The sequence below is a fragment of the Solea solea genome, chromosome 3, assembly GCF_958295425.1.
Source record: "Solea solea chromosome 3, fSolSol10.1, whole genome shotgun sequence".
NCBI lineage: Eukaryota > Metazoa > Chordata > Actinopteri > Pleuronectiformes > Soleidae > Solea > Solea solea.
The window spans coordinates 7,919,385-7,941,112 of NC_081136.1; the positions used below are offsets into that span (position 1 = coordinate 7,919,385).

Sequence of the window (21,728 nt, forward strand, 5' to 3'; positions counted from 1 at the left end):
TGTTAATTGACATTATCTTACTTTTTTATTTTACTTAGCAAAGAACGATGAAACGCACACTGAACAGAGTTGTTTCCCTGAAACATTGATAGAATCAGTAATCAACAATTAATGGCGTAAACAATTAAAACCAGTATATCGACTTTAAAATCCCCCTCAAAAATATCAAGCTATAATTTTTTGGAGGCCAAAATCTTAACATCTTCGTACTGTAATGACCCGTAGTATTATTTTTCCTCTTTCTCACCACCTAGTGGTTGTTTCGGAAAGTACACCATGGCGTAGTCCTGGCTGGCTTTCACCACAGGAGCTTTACATTGTATTCACAATGTAAAATATACATAAGCAGTGAGTGCTAAGTGCTGTATGTGTTCTGAAATACTCTATAATTAAGCTTGCTGTGGGATATATACTGTGTCTAAGTTTAGTCTGAGTACACTGTCTCATGCCTTGTGGTGTGTGTGTGTGTGTGTGTTTCCCCCTCCAGCTATGGCGTTCTGCTGTGGGAGCTGCTTACAGGAGAGTCTCCCTACAGAGGCATCGACGGGCTCGCCGTCGCGTATGGAGTCGCGGTCAACAAGCTCACGCTGCCCATACCTTCCACGTGCCCCGAACCCTTTGCACAGCTCATGTCAGGTGGGACACGTGTGTGTGTGTGTGTGTGTGTGTGTGTGTGTAACTGAATGTATTTGTCAAGGCTGCTTCTCTCAGTTCATTAGTCTTGCGTGAGATTTCTATTTCCCCAAAGCTGTGTTGAAATTATGAGAACAAATTTCTCTATGTCGAGAGGAAGTTTTGCTTTTTGCCAGAGCCGCCAGCATGTTTCGATCAATTTATGCTCTCTTTTTTTTTTTAAAGTTTGAATTTGGAAAGAAATGCCACTTCATCTGCTTTATACCGCACCGTCTTCCCACTTGATATCAGTTTCAATCTCACAAAAATCACCTCAGTGGATTAATTAATCATCAAATTGGTTTCTGATCTGCTTGTAATGCCCACAGTGTTGCAGCAAATTATGCACGGCTCCCCACAGCAAGTTAATAACGTGGAACGCCTTCGAATAAGAGATCAGTCTGACTCTAGATTATATTCGCACAAGCTCACACGAGTGTCTCAAATAATGGGCCTTAAATTGATAGAATTGTACTGGTTGTTTCCGTGCAGATCGGTTCATGTGTGGATTATAGTGAATCAGTGAGTGACTTCCTTCTTTCACGTCCCTTGATTCAAGAAAAATGTCCAAAGAAGTGAAACTGCACTGGAAATCTGATTTTTTTTTTGTTTTGAGGAAACAAGATTTTGCTGCTGAGTACTCAAATAAAACTCACAGCAGGATTTAAGTTCAAAAATCCCCCCCTAAAAATGATATGTAGGTACATATATAGCTGTTTTTTTTTTTTAAACAACAACATGGGGAACCTGTTCTTCCTATCACTGGTAGTAAAGTTGTTTTTTCCACGAGTGAGTTGTGTTTGACCTTCAAACCACAATAGGAGAAATCACCATAGAGAGAACTGTCATAGTAGATTTTTTACGCCTGGTTGTCATGTCACATGTTACCTTACTGCTCTGATCTCACCTGATTAAATACCTGACACAACCCAGGGGTAAATGCTGATAGTATCAGGTGTCAGCAGGTGCTAGTGAGTTTTTTTTTTCTTTTTTTTGGGAGATAATTATGTGGCAATTAACAAAGCAACACTGGAAAGAAATCGCACGGTAGCAGTGTGAGGCTGTTTAGTCGTGACATCACCTGTAAGAATCTAGACTCCCATTTTAGATCTCCAAAGTTGCAGTTTGGCTGGTGCCATTTTGCAAATGCTACTGGACACTTATTGGATGATACCAGCTGTCAATCATACTTTCGTCCACTCATATGTGCCTGTTTATATATATATATATATATATATATATATATATATATATATATATATATATATATATATATATATATATATATATATATATATACATATATGTATACATATCTGTTTTTCTCAAAATGGGAAACATGTTCTGTTAAAAGAGAGTCTGGATCAATGTGAGAAGAAGGCTTTTTCTATAGACTCCCATTGAATCTGACTAATTTCTGCAAACGGCAGAGACTCCCCCTGGTGGTTAGTCAATATATTGAACCTTTCCATTATACTCGACTTGACTCGGTTTGGTATCGGGCACGTCGTCGCTGAACTGAAATATGGCTCAATGGGTCGTGATTCGGCTCGCAATCGTCGGCTTTCGCCAGCTGTCGAGCTGTCACTAAATACACCAGACTCCTCTGTTAAATATTGAGATTTTAGACGTCTCCTTGCTAAATGTTGGAGGTTAACGCACGTTTCCCGGATTTTTAAACCTCTTTTTAACCGATCTACAGGTCGGCATTGTTCGGCTTGATTCTTGTGTCGGACGTCGCGCTCATGACTCTTCCAGTCACATTTTAGTATCGGCTCAGCTCGCTTGAAAGTAGCGCTAGAATAGTGCAGAATAGTTCAGAATAGTGACACCGTAGTTGCAGGCCAACAATAAACGCGTCCGTGACTGCTCGTATGTCATACGCCACCAGTGGAGGTCCACGTAAACATGACTCGACTGTGTCTGCAGGGTGCTGGCACCAGGATCCCCACCACAGACCCATGTTCAGCTCCATCCTGGCCCAGCTGACGGCGCTGGAGCAGCAGGTGAAGGAGGAGATGCCTCAGGACTCCTTCCACTCCCTGCAGGAGGACTGGAAACTGGAGATCCAGGACATGTTCGATGAACTGCGGGCAAAGGAGAAGGTAAGAGGAGGCAAGCTTAAGTGGAGGTACAATCTCTCCAGGATTAGAACTGTAAGAAAGTGATCATAATGAGATGCTTAATCGTCATAAACTTGAATTAAACTCATTGTTGTGTAATGTAGCAGGAAATACTACATAAAATGTGGTAAATAAGCATAAATAGTCAGCTGGGATTGACTCCAGCGCCACTGGAGACCCTCCGAGGATAAGTGCTTTAGATTATGGATGGATGAAAAAATAGCAGCTGCGTCACGTCTTTAAATTTACGCCTGCAAGAGACATGTTTGATCTGCAAAAGCAGACACGCTGCTTTGAGTTTTTGTGAGTTTGTTTTTACTTTGATCTTTGTGTGCCTTGTGTGATGAATCTATATAGTAAAAGATTCTCAGGTGTTCCAGAAACCCTCACATCAAACATTAACCCGTGCGCCGTCAAACAGCGGCTGTCGTCCGTCCATTAATACTGATGAAAGCTTTCGTTGCAGCCGTCTTCATCCACTCGGGGAGATAGGAATTTAAATCCCAGTCACACATGATTGGGATGTAAAAAAAAAAAACACCTCCTCACTGCTCTCTTCTTCGTCCTCCTCCTCTTCCTCCTCATCTGTCAGGAGCTGCGGTGCCGCGAGGAGGAGCTGAAGCGGGCCGCGCTGGAGCAGAAGTCCCACGAGGAGTTCCTGCGGCAGCGCGAGCAGCAGCTGGCGCAGTGGGAGCAGGACGTGTTTGAGCGCGAGCTCAGCCTCCTCATCCTCCACCTGAACCAGAACCAGAACCAGGAGAAACCCAATGTCAAGAAGAGGAAGGGCACCTTCAAGAAGCACAAGCTCAAGTGCAAGAACGGCGAGAAGATCAGCATGCCTCAAGGTGCGTGTCTTTTTCGATTTGTTTAGGCACAAACAACTAACTTTTCTTTGTTTTGTTTTTGTTGTTGTTGTTGTTCCTGTGTTTGGTATATGTGTAGAGAAATGATGCAAAATTGAACAAAATGTGTGTCAAAATATCATTTTAGATGAATTATTGTCTTCATCTACACACATCTTATTCTACAGACTGAAGAGAACACCTTTGTCTCTCACAGATCTGCACAAATATCACACAGTGATCATTTTAAATATGTTTTAATAATTATGTAAGAATTATCATTCCCTCTGATATCGCTATTGCAATTCCTGTCCAGCCCTACCGAGGGAGCGTTTGTGTGTATACAGCAGCAGGGACGAGAAGAGTTTTCTTTGTTTACAGCCTCTCACAGTGCAATGTCGCCGCTGCCTCTGTCTATCTTGTCTTGACACAACGCAAATCACTTCCTGTTTGCGGAGCAGCGTCGTTGCTGGGCAACAAGAGGTCCAAACATTGCTGTACTGAGAAACCCAGACGTGAAGAGCTGTTGGGGCTCAATCGGCATTGTGTGAACTCATTAGACAATGGCTGCAATGTGATGGCCATTTGTTTATATTTAAAAGCCACACAGCCCCAATACACACGCGTACTGTATATAAATAGCGTCTTTTGTAATTGTTTATTCGTATTTTCTTTCTAAATTCTGAACGAGCACGTGAAACGCGTTCATATACGTCCGCGCTGACGACACTTGCTGTTGTCTTTTTACTATGACAAAGTCACACAGGCTGCTGCAGCTCATCCTCTGTGTTACAATGTGTGCGAGTGTATTTTGGGCTGAGCAAGCATGCGTGAATGCGCCGTGTGTGTGTGTGTGTGTGGTTAGGCCTTTCCCAGCAGCAGCAGCAGCACGGTAGTGATGTGGTGGTGGGGTTTTGATGAGAGGGGTGAGCGAGCCAACCACGCCTCAACACTTCCTGTCCATGGATACACTCCTGACTGGCCTCTCTCATTTTCTTCCTCTCTTTCTGTGTGTTTTTCTCTTGTTTTTTCTTTTTCTTTTTAGGTGTCCCTCCTTCACCCTCATGTCTCTCCTCCTCCTCTAGTGTATTTCTTCCCCTTCTTGTCCTCTCTGCGCCACTCTCGTTTCTTTTTTGTCTTTTGTTTACGCCAAATATTATTATTATTATTATCTTTGCCTTCGTCCTGTGTTGCTCTTTCACTTTGCTCCCTGTGGAGAAATTTGTGGTTGATCCCAAATGCTGCTAAGCAGATAGAATGAGAAAGAACGACACCCGGGGGTGCTCTTATTGCAGAATTTGGAGTTTTATTTTATTTGTTGAGCGTGGTGTAAAAGATTTTTTACTTTTCGGAATTTCTGTCACGGTAGCTTTAGCCGTTTACGTGTGTGGCCAGGACATGGAAGCCTTGTTTATGTTTTTAAACCAGTGATATATCAGACATATTTGTTGATATATGTATATAAATGTTGATAAATGTTCAACGAGTAAGTGCTTGTGCCCCTTTTTCCAAGATAACTTTCAACTTTCGGTATCTGGCAGTTATTCAACCGTTTAGGAATCACGGTGCTGAGAAGCTAGCGTCACAGACGTGTGACCCGCTGGCGAGTCTTGTCTGTGATTGGGCGCTCTCTGACCAATCGGTGACCAGCAGTCTGTTGACGTGACATTTTAGTGTCGACTCGGCTCTCTTGAAACCTCACCAGAGCAGGTACTAGCGCTATAGCCGTGCTGGAAGTGTGTCGTGGTAAAAGCACCATCATTGAACGCCAGGCTACAAATGTTCCTGGAAATTTGGGTCACCTTATCTCAAATGAGCAACTACTAGCTAACGGTAGTAGCTACTGGCGCTAACACTCTAAGGTTTAACCTCTGCGAATTAATTATAAAGTCGTGATGTTACTGTGACTTAACGATTTAATTAGCTCAAATTATTAGCCGCATCTCCTTTGGCTCTTTTTTTTTTTGCCAGTGCCCGTTTAACGCGACCCGTCACCGCCGACCGCTCCTCGTAATGATGGCGGTAAATAAGTAATTTAACCGAGACATAATTTTGTGATTCTGTAATTAGAATATAAATAAATCCAAGGGTACAAATGACAGATCAAGAGAAGTGAATAGATTTATCATGCTAATTTGACAAAGTGGTTTATAAATTGAGAGAATAATTTATTTGAATTGATAGCCAGCTCTGGTCACTATTTACAAGTGTTTCTAATGACTCTAATTCTTCATGAACTATTTTATCCCTTCGATTGTCTTATGTCTCCCCCTCAGTGTATGATTTCTGTCCTTAATTAAATTACCCATTGAAATATATTAAATTAAATCTTAATTAGTAACATTAAAGCCCGAATACCACGTAATTCCCTGGGTGCCGTTTTTAAGGCCTTAAGGGTTTTTACTCTTAAACGCAAGACTATATCATCTTATGCATTTTTAAATGTCTTTGAATAAGTCATTTATATAGTTTTACTTAAAAAAATATGATTTAAAGGACAAAGCTAAAGAACAGATCAGGGCTTGGTGTTAATTCACTCGACAAAAGACAACATTTCAGTGTATATTGATATAATGGTTATAGATTCTTCAATCTCATTTTGAGATCTAACACATAATTGAATGTTTAACCTCAGATCTGTGAAAAATATTGAATAAATTCCCGTTTTACGCAATAATCACTAATATTGACCCATTTAAAACATATTTTTTAATCACGATCGAAGCCTAGTGCGGATTGGAAAATATAAATCATTTCTCACATACAGTGTTTAATAGCCTACTATCAATTTTATTGTATAAATTATGTTAAAGACATAAAATATTAATAATGATGTAAGTTCTGTAGCTTTTTATTCTCACTACTGGCGTTCTTTATTCCTCAGCAGGCAGTGGAAAGCAGAAAAGTGGAAAAAGTTACGTCTGTCTCTCTCTGGCTTGCCGTGGCGTTTGTTTGTCGCGTGAAAGCCAGTGTGTAGGCTGTTATGGAGAAATCAGGAAGCGAAGAAGAACTAGTGTCGCAACCTTCACATTCACTGACACGAGCTGTCAGCTGTTTTGAAGTCGAGCCAGGAAAACACAGACGTGTGTGTGTGTGTGTGTGTGTGAACGGATGCTAAATGGGACTGCGTTATATATACGGCAGAACCACGTGACACATGTACAAGACAAAAACGCTGCATGCCCTCTTGAGTGGTAAAAACATGAGGAAGTGCCCTAAATTAAAAACATTGATTGTTTCTGTAGGTCACGCGGGTGGTGTAGTGGTTGGCACTCTTGCCTTTGCAGCAGGAAGTCGGAACAAGGGCCTTTCTGCATGGATTGTGCATGTTGTCGCTGTGAGTGCGTGGATTTTCTCCGGGTTCTCCGGTTTCCTCCCACAGTCCGAAAACATGCAATATGCGGTAGAAAATGGATGGATGGATCGCTTCAATAAGATGCCCTTCCATTCAAAAAGGGTGCTGTTATGAAGTTCCCTACTGTCCTCTACATGACAGTGTCCCAAAGTGTGTCCTTAGACAAAATGATATTAATGAGTGGAGGTCCATATAGAGGTCCACGTGAAAATTCAGTGTCCAGGGCTGGACTGCTGTGGGTGCCCTTTTCATTTTTTCGCAGGAGGTGTCCTTCCAAATGTCTGTGCACGCCACTGCTTATAAACATAAACAACAATTATTTTTTTTGATGTTTCTGTAATGGTTAATATACCAGTATGTAGAAGCTCTTTAACCAAAATGTTATTTTTAATGCTAAAATATAATTATTGCTATTAAAGCACATTATTATTTCTTGATTAAAATGTCAAGTTATAGTTATTCCTGTGGATTTCCTGAACATATAAATCCGTTTTTAGTGTCTCGGAGAAGCCCGGTGAGCTCAAACGTGGGTATAAAATGGTTGAATTCAGTGTGTTATTTGCCAAAGAAATAACAATAACAGTACAAGTTTTTGTGTCAGATCTTGTGACAGGCGGTTTAATAAACTTTAATAAAAACACTGTACGTATCTTCTGTGTCCTGTGCTCAGTTACCTTTTAAATATCTGTTCCGTGTTCACATTTGGTTAATTCAAAAGTGTTTGTTTTCCTATCTAAAAGAAACTGCTTGGATTTTCAGTAATGGTGTCAATATTATGTGTTTTTTTTGTAGTTGTTAATTGTTGATTTATTCATTTTTTGCTGCCCGTGTGTAACGGTGTGTTGGACCCACTTGAAAAAGAGGGATTTATCCAAATAAATGACTAATTGGGTTGTTTTGATCACCAGTCCTCTGTTTAGTGGACAAACAAGTGTGTGTGTCTGTGTAATGATTGACGTCTCCTGTCAAAGGTGCTCTAACATCTGACTTCTGTGTGTCTTGCAGATTTCATCCATAAGATTACAGTGCAAGCTTCACCAGGTCTGGAGAAGAGGCGCAACTCTCCGGATCTGGGGTCAGGTTCCTCGCCCTCCTTCGGCCCACGTTTCCGTGCAATCCAACGTGAGTGTGGTTATATATATATTTTATTTTATTTTTTTCATTTTTCTGCTGACACACACGTGTGAGCTTCTGGAGACATTTGGAAAAAACAAAGAAAGTGGGATTTCTCATAGCCTTCTTGCATGCACACACAGACTCTGTTGCGACATTACATCTCTCATTTTTCCAGCACTCTTTCATGCGCTCTCCACCACCCACTCGTCTTCTTTGTCTTCCCCCTGTTTCCCTGTGGGCCCCCCTCCTGCTCTCCCTGCCCCTCCCTGGCTTACTGCTCCCTCTCTGTCTCTCACACACACCCTTTTCCCTTTTCAATAGTGTGTTCCAGTCCAAATATTATCTGACTTCCTCTCAGCGGCTCAGCACTTCTCAGCAGCTGTTTTTTCCACTGCGGGTCAGCGCCGCTCGCCCTGGCTGCAGTTCGCACAGAGCTGCAGCGGGGGGAGCCGTGGAGCCGTATTCTCCCCCTGCTGAAAGGCTCCACAGTTTGATATGCATGCAGTGGCTACAGTGCGGTTGACTGAATTAAAAATAAGCTGGGAGGAATTCATTGCTCCAGGAGAAGAGGGTTGACTGGGTTTGCAGCGGCAGCAGCAGCAGCAGCATAGATTTACAATACTCTTCTGCTTGTCAGGTTCGCAGACAAACACCCGGAGATTGGTTCCTACAGAGAGAAATTGTAGGCAGTAGGTCATGGACCATCTTTAAAAAAAAAAAAAAAACAACCCAAAGGAAATTTGTGGTGCAGCAAAAAAGCAGTGAAAGGGTTTTAGCATCAGGGTTTTGGCTCAAACTGCAGTGAAACATTTGTCTGTTGGCGTCATTTATTCATTAAATAGTGGGCTGGTTTTTCTTTACTTCCTAATGGCTCTCTTTAATAGCAATCACTAAGCCATGAGTGTGCCACTCATTAAAATGTGTTTAGTGGATATTTATGCTTGCCCTCTGAGAAGCAAGCAGTGATTAATTTGCTGGCGCTTCCCAGATTTATTTGTCTAGAGAACTGCCAAAATGATTTGCTGTAGTCCGCCGACTTCTATTCAACAAGGCTGGAGTTCGATGAATGCAAGTTGGTATGAAACGGCACAAAGAAACTGACAGAACGGTTTCAGAAGGAAAGTCTCACATTCTTCCAAAGACGACAGGATTAATTGAACTCTGGGATTATAATAGTTAGCATTTTAGCACCTCAGTAGGCTAGCAATTTATGTATTTTCTTGTCTTGGCAGGATTAGTTATTGTGTCCATACTTTTTGGGTTCCATGTCCACTACACATTTCTGCTTGCAGGTACATGGTTGCATTTATTAATACAGCTTCCTGTTTTGCTCTTTCTCTTATAAGTAGTTGACGACCAAAATGATCATTAGGTGCAGCCTTGGTTATTTTAATTGAATGACACATATTCATACTTTTTTTTGCAGATGCAGCTACCTGCAGCCACCTAACATGCTTCATTTCCCAGAATTCCACACCTAACTACTCACAACCTACTGCACCTACTGAAGTTTGTTTTTATACCCTTCGAAGGCCAATTATTTGATTTAAAACGACACACAGCTTCTCAAGTTGTCCGTAATTGTGAGATATGATTACGAATACACAGGAGCCACATGTTGAACAGGTTCTGTGAGCTACCGTAATCCCTTTAGTTTGTTTTTCGCTGTCTAGCAGATGTAATAAATAAGTGGAGATTGTTAGTTTGAATGTAGGTATGATGCAAATATAGCCATTTATGTAATTCCCGTCCCCTGGAGCTCCAGGATGCTGTCCTCTCCCAGTCCAGAGCAAGGCACTCCTCTCCCCAATGGACCCCAGCTATTATCGCCCCCACTCTCTGATGAAATTATAACCCTGACTCTGTGACTCTTGTTTGCAGAGTGATAGAGGAACAAGTGCATGAACAAGGCCAAAATCAAGTTTTTTTTTAAAACAAGGAATTCAAATGACAATCAAGTTGTTTTTTAACGCATAAGTGTGACTTACATCCTTACGTCCTTCACATGACATCATGCACCATGCATGATGTAATTGTAATTTAAGGGTGCGACTGCAGCAAGGTGTCACAGAAAACCCATATGCTGGATAAGTGTGAACAACACGTGTAATCCCAACTTTCATTAGCCACTTATCCCAGCCTCTCGTTGGCAACCGTCTTCCCAGTAAACTATAAGTAAGTTGCTCGCAAACAACGATGTCACCTTAACAACATTGAAAATGACACATTATTGTTGGTCAAACTTGCCTCTTTTTATTGTTATTGGTAACACTTTACATTGCAGCACAGTAACAATGTGATAATATGATGGTTATAAAAAAACAGTAGATAATGTGTGTGTGATGAATTTTTAACTGTATAATGTGGTCATAATCAATTTTGATTCACAAACATTTTCGTGTAAAGGTATTACAGTAATGACAGCCGATAGTAATTCTCGTTTCCCAGCTAGTACCAGGATGGTGTTACTATCAAGCCTCTTTCACACTTGAATAAGCTGCTAAAAAAAGGGCGATTAACTGTTGCCAGTTGTGGTTCTGTGGTGTTGTTTCTTTCACCCCGGTGTCACGTACACGTCGAAAATAAAACAACAACTCCATAGCTCTGAGTGATAAGTTAGACTGGTGACTATTTGTGCCTTTTATAGCATGTCTTTTAGACGATCCAGTTGATTAAATAAATGACATTGAGGGCTGTCCCGAGTTTCAAAAAGGAAGCGCAGCTACAAACATGAATGCCAATGGGGAGAAGATGAATGCGCGTTCGGGGCCTTACGTTCCTACCGATGTCAAATAGAACGCGTCATTTTACCTAAGAGTGAATGCCGATTAAACACAAAAACAACTGTTAAAACTGGGATTAAACAGTCTTTTTTACCAGTGGGAATGGGGTGTAATATATCTTTTTATTATAGCAATATTACTTTTGTAATAATTAAACTGAAACGGGCATTAGAAAAGAGATCATATTACCATAAAATGACTAAATGGTTACCATTGACCTGTTGCTTTTGTACTGTCATACTGTAAACTGATAATCAGCCAATTTCTTATTACACTTGAAGTTTGGGTGTTTTTTTAAATGAATATGAACTTGGTGTGTTTGATATGAGTGGGTAATAATGTTCCATAGACTAAAGGCCCTTTAAACAACAGAGTGTTTGAGTCACGTTACCTATGGCAACCCGTCAGTAATTATGTTTTAGACCTCTGTGCACATTTTGTCCTATTAGCATACAGCGTGGTATTGTGCATACTAATGCAACACTTGTTGTTATGTGTTTTTCCCCTTTTCTCCGCAGTCAGTCCAAGCGACAACAGCAGGACATTTGGTCTGAGTCCAGTTTGGCCTCTTGAGGCTCCTTCCCTCAAACAAACCAATGGCGATCTGAGGTTGGGCCCCCACTGGAGGCCCCAGAGCCCCAAAAGTCCCAAGAGTCCCAAAGTCCTGCGCCTTAGTCCCCAGGAAAGCAGGTACAGTTGAGCCTATCCTTCTCTGCTACACGTCAACATGGACGATTTAAACGGTTTAATGACACCTGATTCAGCGCCGTGTTTAAACGTCTTTCTTGTCGATTCCAGTCTTTCGATGAGAGCCAAGCTCCTGGAGTCGGACAGCAAAGAAAACGGAGACTCCAAGGACGACTTTGAGGAGTACAGACCCCCCACACCGACCCCTCCCTCTGCTCAGAACGGTATCCGACACCCTCCATCACCAGGCTAACTGCCAGTTGCATCCTCCATTAGTAGCTGTTATAATTCACTCTGGCATGAGTGTGAATAATAAATACTTCAATGAATAATAAATGCACGGAAGGTTCTTTCTCGGTCTCTTTCTCCTTTGCTGTCTTTTTTTTTTTTTCTAAAGAAATCATTTTTCTCTCCCTGCAGGCTCCTCAGTGAAGGACAGCCTGCGGCTTCCTCTACCTCATGGAGACTCGGGCAGCGAGGAAGGTGGTTCCTCCCCAGCTGGCTCCCCCAGGCCTGAGAGGGTTTCCCACGGTGGCCTGGTTAAGATCACACATCGAGCCCTGCTTGGCAGTGGCTCCCTCCTGGCCTCCATTGGACTGGGTCGCTGCCTCGAAATCCCCCCAAGGGTGCCCCCTCGAACTAATCCCTCTTCCCTAGGGGACCGCACCCCCTCTGACCTTGAGATCTCCTTCCCCAAGCCCCTCATTTCCGACCCCCCGACAGTGGACGATCTTATCACCTTCTCCACCTCTGAGCCACTACCGAGAGCGCTCTTGGACGTAGTTCTGCAGTACCAAGAACTTAAGCCCTTGCCCCTGACGCCGCCTCCACCAAACCCCCGCGAGAGGAGCCACAGGACGCCCCCCAGCCCGCAGACGCCCAGGATCCTCCATCAGCAGGACCGCAACAGCACGGCAGAAATGACCCTGTGTCCCCATCATTCCACTAATGGAGAGCTGGCCTGTGAGGCGTGGGAACACAGAGCCGAGAGGGGGAGGAGGTCCAGCCAAGGCCTGCACACCTCTCAGCTAGGTCAGTCACTTTAAAGGGGCAATCTTGCCAATTTTACTAGAAGAGCAACATCATCAACTGTGTATTAAAATGTATTCCAGTTGCAGAACAATCTGTTTCGATGCCTTGAGTTTACAGTTTGCCCCGGTGCTATATCAAAGCTCACCTGCAACCAGGGACCTATCGGACGACACTGGTGTCCACTCATATGTGCGGTGCTTTATCGTACTCCACTGTACATTTATAAATCAACTGAGAAGTAGGCTTAATTTCCCCATGGACTCCCATTCCAAATGAAGGAAATCCAGGGTTTTAGAAGTGTGACTCAAACATGAGGCTAAAAGTCTTCATCTTGTTTTATTTATTTATTTTATTCATTTGTCATTTAGATCTCAACTTCAGACTGGGATGTGTTTTAATCATGATGGTGTTTCCTTGTAGTCTTTTTTTTTTTTATTATTATTCGCGAGATCTCTCTGGCACCCCGAGAGGCTTCAGCATTACACGCTTTTTTTTTCTTCCATTTACATCAAAAGCTATTTGCATATCTCAGGTAACAGCTGGCCCCGTGTGCTTCACTGCTAATATGTGCTAAGCAAAGCTAGCATCCAATCTCCGGGCCAGTCTTCTGTTGTTCTCTCATCAGAGTTTTCTTTTATTGGGAAATTGAAAATGAAGGCGAAACATGCGGCGGCGCAACATGCGGCGGATTGCCGATTCTTCGTTTTTGTATTTTTTTTTACAATTAGAACAGCATTTGAAAGAAAATGTTAAAAAGTAGAAGTAGTTCATTTAACTAATATTGATCATAATGGGCGTTTTCATCAGGACAGGGCCAAATATAGAAATAATCACAGTCCCTTTTCCTCAGAACTCACTCAAAACCGCATCATTTATGCATTTGCAATACAGTTACACCAAATTTCGACTCTTGAGGCATATCATCCATGTGCCAGTTAGTCATAGCTTCAACACACTTGCGTGACATGTGATAAACAGAGCTCATTGAAGAGACATTAGCATTCATTTCCTTTCAAAATTACATGTGCAAATAGGCTACTTACATTCCCATGTGGGGGCACATTTTCTACTTTTGTTGTAATTCATGTGAAGTGTAATGCGACTCGAAAGGATCTGTTTTCCCAAGACTAATATGCATTTCTTTAGAGGCACTGACAGTTAAGAGCTGTAATGACGAAGGCGTGGATATTGGTTGTTTTAAGAGCAAGTGGGCTTTACGAGGGCTTAAAGAGAGCCCTCCGGGGAACATTTCACACTCTATATCTGCTCCGTTTGACTCACAAAGCCTCTGATTCTCCACAGAGCGGCTCTTACAGCGCTGCCCCCCCCACTCCCCCCCAGGTACAGAGCAGACATGCCTCGCCTGCTCGGCTGCGAACGACCGCGATCTCCCAAAAAACAACAGCATGTGCTCATTACGTCAGACTCATAGAGGGCGAAAAAGCCACACTTAATTAAACGGGCGAATGTAGTGGCTAAATATCTTATTACGTCTATTGAGTGCGATGGTTCAAACTCGTTTAGACTCACTGCCGCAAGGTTCCTGGTTGCGGTTGTGCGTTAGAAAGCGGAGGGCTGTGTTGGGAGGATTTCTTCACTGTTGTTTTGTTCGTCGGGCTCTCATGTGACTCCTGATTGCTCTGTCTTGTCAGCCAGCTGTGGCTTTAGCGTGCTCAGAGAGTTGCCGTTGACGTAAGTGATGGCATTTGGCAGAGACATCACATTTGGAAACAGCAAGTGTTCATTCAGGCTGATTTATTCCGAGTTTAATGCTCCTGTCGGTGCCAATTTACACTTGCTGTTTGCCGCGTACTTGTCAAGTGTCTTCGCAGCACTATGTTATACATAATGTCGACTAATTGCGTCAACATCCTGTGCTGGCGGTTGCTCCATTTGTTTTTTTCGCAGCTACTAAACTTTCCGCCTTCATGTTTCTGATGGGATCAATTCCGCCGCAGAAGGGAGATTACACGGAGATGTTTCTTCTCCGCGAGAACACATTTGGATTTTGGTGTGCGGCGAACTCTCGATTAAAAATTCAAATCCCCTCACGCAATAAAGTGAAGGACAGGATGATGAAGGTGTTTAATATGTTGAAAGTTCAGACGCTCGCTCATATTGTTCTTGTCTGAAGAGTGACAGGATCATTATGCTCATCAAGGAGGAGAGAACAACGCTCTGTCGTTCAGATTACACTGGGGTCAGTTTAATCCTAATTTCCGAGATTGTGAGGATGAATCTGTTCGTGAATTTTAATTAGTGCCGGTGCTGGTTGTGTTTTATGGCACCTGGCATTTATAATGTAATGCCTTTTGTCTGGATTTTATCACCTTCTTGTAGCCGGTGGTTACTGATATTTTAGCCCAGATCGTCTTGTTGTGTGAGTTGGTACGGATCAATTCCTCAACCCCTCCGAGCTGCTTACAGAATCCCGGGCATGGCCCTGATATTTATCAAACGCATTTTGGTCGGTAGGATATAAGACAAATATCGATAAATGTCAGTACTTTCCGCGTGGAAGGAGTAAGCAAGACGGACAGATGAGTTGAGGAAAGGCCTGTCAATGTGTCACACATATTAAACCCTCTAGTTCTCAAAGAGACATCCTGTTGTTGTTTTACTGATCAAGCATAGTCTACATTGGTGTTTTGGGTCTGCCTTTTTCCTCATGAGAGAACAATTGTCTTTCCAAATCAATCCAAATTTAAAAACTCCTCAAGTCTCTAGCAAACTAGAATCATTAGATTTACATTATGGGAACTTTAGGAACAAGCGTTTTTACACTCATGCAAGGGACTGCTTTTACAGTTTTAATTCTAAATGGCCTGAATGTCACTAATGTTTTCTTTCCTCTCTTTGTTCTCTCTCCAGTTCTGGACCTGCCCTTATGCCAAGACACACAGGACTCTGATGACAAACCCTCAGTTCCCTTCTCTCTCCACCCTAACCCCGCCCTCTGGGTCCCCAAAGCCCGGTGCCTGGAGGTCAACGTCATACCCCGCCCCCGCCCGTCACCCATCCGCCCCCGCATCGATCCCTGGAGTTTCATCTCAGCTGGCAGCGGGATCTCCGGTGGAGGCCGTAGCCCGAACCGCTCAGACAGCAGCCCCCTGGTCTTCCAGCCCTCCCCTAACAACCCCTTCACCAACTGTGACCCATTCCCGTCACCGGACTGTGACCCGTTCGCCCTCAGAGCTGACCCCTCGGGCAGCTCGGACACACCGTCGCCCTTTGACCCCTTCTCGGCTCCCTTCCCCACGTCGCGCTCTGCCCCGTGCTCCACCAACGGCTCGCCCACGCTGCCCTCTTCGCGCATCGCGCCCCTCAACCCCGCTGACTCGCCTCTGATTGACCTGACCTGGGCGGCCTGCGGCAAACCCCTGGATGGCACCAAAGAGAGAGCTCACCCTCGGCGGACAATGGGGCTCAAGCCCTTCAAGTCGCCGACGCAGCTCAGAGACGACAGGTTCTAAACCCACCTGTCTCACCTGTGGCCGACTTTCACTTGTGGATTTTTCTCACAGGAACACAGTCCAGGACTGTCTCCACCACCATGTCCTACAGTTTAAAGGAAAGGTGGTGCTTTGGAATGTGGGAAAGTTCCCTGCGAACCAATAGCTGGTGCCCGTTTTGCTCTCCCTCTCCGTCACTGTTTCTGTGTCCCAGAAACACAGATCACTTGTCCCGGTCTTCAGATTCCATCAGACTGCTCATATCACCTGCTATCATCTCCCCCTACCTTTGAAGCATTGTGACAATGCAGAGGTGGATAAGGCGACTTGCACAGCTTCATCTGCCTCTACCTCTCTGCAGACTGAAAGCTTACAGGACAATGGAAAATTGGAGTGCCTTGGCTCATTAAGTGTTCCTAATATATATATCTTCTCAAGGTTCCTTGAATAGATAATCTGGTGCGTAGGGAAGATGCTATGAATTTGGCTTAAATTTGCAAATCTGCTTAGAATTGCTGAGGCAGAAAATGTTGTCTGTGTGTGCGTTTATGTCTAGACTCATTGTTCAACGAAGGCTCACTGGGTTTTTTTTAATTTTAATTTTTTAGTTAAAACAGAATCTGCCCTGCTGCATTGTGGGAGAACGCACTCAGAGTGGATAATCTAGGCTGCTCACGAAATCCAAGACAAAAACCATGACCCAGGCATTCCACTTGGTAGCAGATAACATTCCAGTCACATTCCTTGGGAAATGCCGGGGATTTGACAGATTCAGTTAGGCTGGCAGGGGACAGAGCAGAGGAAACACGACGACAGAGGCCTCTGCATTCCCCACATGTGCCAAACAATGCCACTGTGGGTCAGTGTAAGAACGGGAGCAGAGTTGTTTTTACCTCCACAGAGAGTCAGACGGGTGGGTTTGCCACACTGGACAATCGTACTAAAACAAAAACATTGAACTAGTTTATGATCCAGACTTTACAGTCCAGTCCATCAGAGGAGAAGCGGTCTCACAAAGCCAGCCCATGATCTCACAGTGCAGTTTTTTTTTTTTACTTTTGACCCGAAAAAGATTTGTGCTTGTGTTGCTACTTGGATAATTGAGCTTTTTCAACTTCTACCGCACTTGTAACCGGTGGGTAACAAGTTTGAGTCGTCTAATTGGTGTGGTGTGAATATCCTGTAAGAAATGGTAATTCCAATCCAACAGATCCACAATGCTGTGTGAGGAAGTGTGAAGCTGTCACTTTTACACACATGAGACATTTTTAATGTCATTTTGAGCATCAAGACAAACAAAGTCAAACTATCTTTGTAGGCTGGCTTTGCAAGACTCATTTAACATTAGTCCAAATTAAAAGCAAACAAAAAACATCCTAAAACATCATGACAGTACTTAAAAATATCTGGTAGGAAGCTTTGGGTAGCTGCGGTGTCATGTTGAGACACTCTCGGTTAAGATACAACACAGACATTTAAGCCCCAAACAAAAAAATACAGGGAATAAATCGAGCGCGGAGTCACTGAAACAACGTTTTATTTCCACCTACAGCAGCCTTAACAGATCAGAATACACTGGAGCGATTACCCAAAAAAAACTCACAATCATCATCGTCATCATCCGCGGTCGTTGTGCTAAACTAAATGTGACATGTTCTGACAGTTTCCCAGGGTTTGTATTTTGGGAAATGTCTGAGGCGAGGCAGGTTGAGGGAAAATGGCTGGCTGCATCGACCGACACGTCAGAAAATAACTCCAACCTGAAATGGGTTGAATATCTCAGCCTCGCGATGCATAACAGTATCCAAGGTTGTTTTCATATCTGACGGCCACGTCCTAAGCATGTTGTCTATTAGCATATTTGGCGCAGGTCAAGGATGTGAGCAACTGAAAGAAACCCACTCACTCATGATGGCACACGGCGTTCTCTTCAAAGGTAGAAATGCCGCTCCGAGGCTCGTCGCTGACACCGTGTCACTGAACGACAACAGCAGCTTTGTTTCCCACGAAGAGAGGAAACCTTGTCTCCAAAGGGGGAAGCTTTGAGATTAGCCCGCTAATTCTAGCAGTGAATAGCGGAGGTTGATCGTGACAATTAGCCCCCGTGATAAGTGCAAGGATAATTAACAAAGCGTTCCCATATTTGGTTAATTAATTTGCCCCATTACGTCAAACGCACGGGCTGTATCGGCTGCCATCTCCTTCGAAGCCGTGCACTGTTCTTTATGCATAGCAGTTTTCCTTTGAAAGAGAGGCAACCATGGAAGCTCACCTTTTATCGCCCCAGGTGATGTGGAGATAGCTGTCCTTCTTTTGCTTCCCTCTCCCACCCCTCTGCTTCCTTCCTCGCTGGAAAGTTTCCTGGAGGGCAGTTGTGTCCTCGCACTGTGGAGCATTCACTTTAGTTACAGCCAGACTTCTATCCATGAGAAAGAAAAAAGGAAAAAAAGAAATGGCCTTTGTTCAAGGACAGTCCATTTGCTGGGGAGTGCCCATTTTACACAGGAAATTGAATTTGTTGGAATAGAAAAGAGAGCTTTATTATGGTGTATATTTCTATTACACATTAAACGATCAGTTCATCGACTTCTGGTCATTTAAAGTAATACCCATATCAAATAGAGACAGCACTTGCTCAGTACGGTTCAAATGAAGTAGATTGTATTGTGTTTTTTTTTGGCTAACCATGGTTTTAATGGCGGATTTAAATGGTCACATTGTCATAGATGGAATGGGCGTTTGTGGCGTTGTACGTAGAAAATGAATGAAAGCAGGGTTGAAGGGAAAAGTCCTTGACTTCAAAATTCACTTTTAATGTTAAAAAAAAACCTTTTAATGTCAAGGGTTTAAAAGCAGCCTTGAGTTAACTACTTTCCCACCTCCGTTCATTTGGCCAAACTACCGTTTAAAATGGACCTGGATATTGGATTATCTGTTTAAGAGAGCTATAAAAGTTGTACAAATTCCTACTATTATGGCAAAGGAAAGTGCTTAATTTCCGCCTTAATGTCATGCAGCTGTGAACATACTGTTTTCCTAACATAATGTGGTTAACACGCGCCTGGTGTGTTGAGGGTATCGGCTCAAGAAATGCAAGATACCCAGGCAGCCAGTTCCTATACATCTTATTTTGGAAATTTCCATTTTGCACAACAAGAATAAAGCTGTTCCCTTTCCCCTTAGGCGAGTATGTTGGATGGATTGACGGCATCAGTTGCAGCAGGAAACATGAAGTTGCGTGATGTCTGTTGGGATCACAGTGGTCCTCAGTGTCTGGCACTTTTATTTTGGTGTTCATGTGGAAAAAAAAAAAACCCTGCTATAGGTGACAAGTTACTATGGTGATTTTGAGTTTATCCGTCATATATTTTCTAGTTTATTCAATAAAACATGAATGCATTGCATAAATGCACAAGTAAACTATATCTAAAAAACAAAAGAATTCATCGTTTTGCTGTTTGTGTCCAATTTCCCATGAGCAGTGGGGATCTTCTTTAAGGTTGTGCAGAGGCTTTTGAAGTTTCATTTCAAATTTGTCGTCCCCCTTCATTCCCAGGCTTTCTTGTCTTCGACACTGACATTTAACACAAGTGACAAGTGATGAGTTATTGACTCGTCTCTATTTGTGTCAACACACAAAGCCACAAGAGCTATCCTCTGATCGTCATTAGGCTCGGATAGCAGTTGTTGTTGTGCAAGTGAAAAAAAAACAAAAAAAAACCCCCAAAACAATAACAAAGGCAGTGGAAATTGAGATGATTGAAATGCCTGGTAGATTATTTCTGTCACAAATACAGCATGTGTGTCAACTATCCACTCCGAGCTGCCACTCATTGTAATGTCTTTCCACTTCATTTTCCCTCAGACCCGACGTTGAAGAACGTCACCTGCCGCTTTTAATCAGGGCCGTGCACGATTGAGTAATTGACGACGATGAAATTTAACTCGCACTAACTGCAGTCACGGTTCTTTTTATAATATAATTAAGTTATTGCTTGTAGACAAAGTGGGAATTGTTTCCCTCTCAAAATGGTTCCGTTTGAAGTCCCTGCCTGAAGAGGGCCTGTGCATGGAAATATGTGAGGATGTTTATGGTAGTAGGAAGAATAAGAATTTGGCAAAAAAAGCCCTTGTTGGGCTGCTGACCAGTACTCTAGGAAAGGTCCAGAAAGCCTTTTGCGGACAGGGATGACCAATTCTCGGTTTTGGCTGTCAGATTTAGGAACCATAGCTGCCACCCATCTGCCGTAGCTGACAGCCGGCACTCCCTTAAGAAACTCCTGATGAGTTGTTTGTGACTCTTCCAAGCGTGGCCCCATCCGTCATTGCACATCAGCGTCCCTAGCACTTGCTGACAGCGTGAATGGGAGTGAATTCTCTACAGTAGAGAGCGATATCCATCCACAGCGGCACTCAGCGGACACAATATGATGGTCTTTAATTCCAGAAATCAACCTCAGTCTGTGGCTGCAATCAGTGCAATGGAAATGGTCGCTACGTTGCATGAATAAAAGCTAATGAGACGGCGCAGTGGTGGAGCCTGAGGCTGTGACCCTAATCACACCAAGAGGCTTCTTGTCAGCAGTGGTTGTGTTTAAGAATTTCAGAGCTTTTATTATACAGAAGAGGGGGAGGGGCAAACATGTTGCAAGCTGGTAATTTCTTGGCTTTGTGTGTGTGCGACACCATCCATTAGTGTCGCACACACACACACACACACACACCTCAAGTTCAGTGGAGCTTAGATACTGTTTTTGGTTTTCAATTTATTGGATTTAGCCTAATTAAGCCAATTTTCAAAGTGTGTTCATTATCAAAAAGAATGGTACCAGGCAGTTTTAACACACTGACAAAACATAATGATGGTAATGTAGACCTTGTTATTAAAATTGTCCAAAAAAAGTATAGTCAAAACAAATATAATTAAAGGATAACATTTGCTTTAAGTCAGCAGTGTTGTAATACATCCAGCTAACGTCTATAGTCTGTTGCCGTGTTAGCAAACATGGGTATAGCATTGTTATATCTAAATCAACTCAAAAAAAAGATTTAAAAAAATGCACTGCTCTTCTTTTTATTAGCTCGTTTAGTGCTAGTTAATTTAGTTATTTTTCCCTCCAGTTAACAGAACTATGTAGACTATTTTAAAACTCGTAGCTTAGCACACTTAGCACACTTAGCACTTAGCTAACATTGTGAGTTAGAGACATAATTCAATAAGCCTTTGCTACTTTTATTTTTAGCTTCCTTTAGTGTAAATCATGCACTGCTAAATCGGGGGTTACGCACGGAGAAAGAAAATAATCAACACCATAGGTGTTTCCTCGTCTGTTTTCAGCTTTGCTCCAGACGCTTTGGTGTGATTTCATTCTATTTCATAAACATAAAATAACCTGAGTGGAAACCGACATTAATAGAAGCACAGTGTTAGTCACAGTAGCGACAGGGTGGCATAGGGTGGCATCATTTTCTTTAAACTTTAAACTTTAAACAGGGGCATGTTTGCTCTTTTGTGTTGACCCACTCTTGAACAGCGAGAGTGTACCGGCTCCCAGATAGAAATGGAACCCTGGGGGGGAAATTTGATCAAAAAACAAACCAAACAAACAAAAAAAACTACTGCCAACTATAAAGAAGACAGAAAGTCAAGTCAGTTCTCAAGTTGC

At 43.0% G+C, this 21,728-nt stretch overlaps 1 protein-coding gene across 1 annotated transcript in view; it reads left to right on the forward strand.

Annotated features, from left to right (window-relative positions):
• Positions 1 to 20,928, forward strand: part of LOC131456177 (mitogen-activated protein kinase kinase kinase 11) — a 47,087-nt gene extending 26,159 nt beyond the window's left edge. Inside the window, exons 3-10 of the mRNA XM_058624245.1 lie at positions 488 to 636; positions 2,602 to 2,777; positions 3,388 to 3,640; positions 7,998 to 8,114; positions 11,410 to 11,581; positions 11,690 to 11,802; positions 11,999 to 12,610; positions 15,482 to 20,928. Of these exons, the coding sequence (XP_058480228.1) occupies positions 488 to 636; positions 2,602 to 2,777; positions 3,388 to 3,640; positions 7,998 to 8,114; positions 11,410 to 11,581; positions 11,690 to 11,802; positions 11,999 to 12,610; positions 15,482 to 16,083 (2,194 nt within the window). The 3' untranslated portion in view covers positions 16,084 to 20,928. The remainder of the gene's footprint in view (positions 1 to 487; positions 637 to 2,601; positions 2,778 to 3,387; positions 3,641 to 7,997; positions 8,115 to 11,409; positions 11,582 to 11,689; positions 11,803 to 11,998; positions 12,611 to 15,481) is intronic.
• The last annotated feature ends 800 nt before the right edge of the window (positions 20,929 to 21,728 follow it).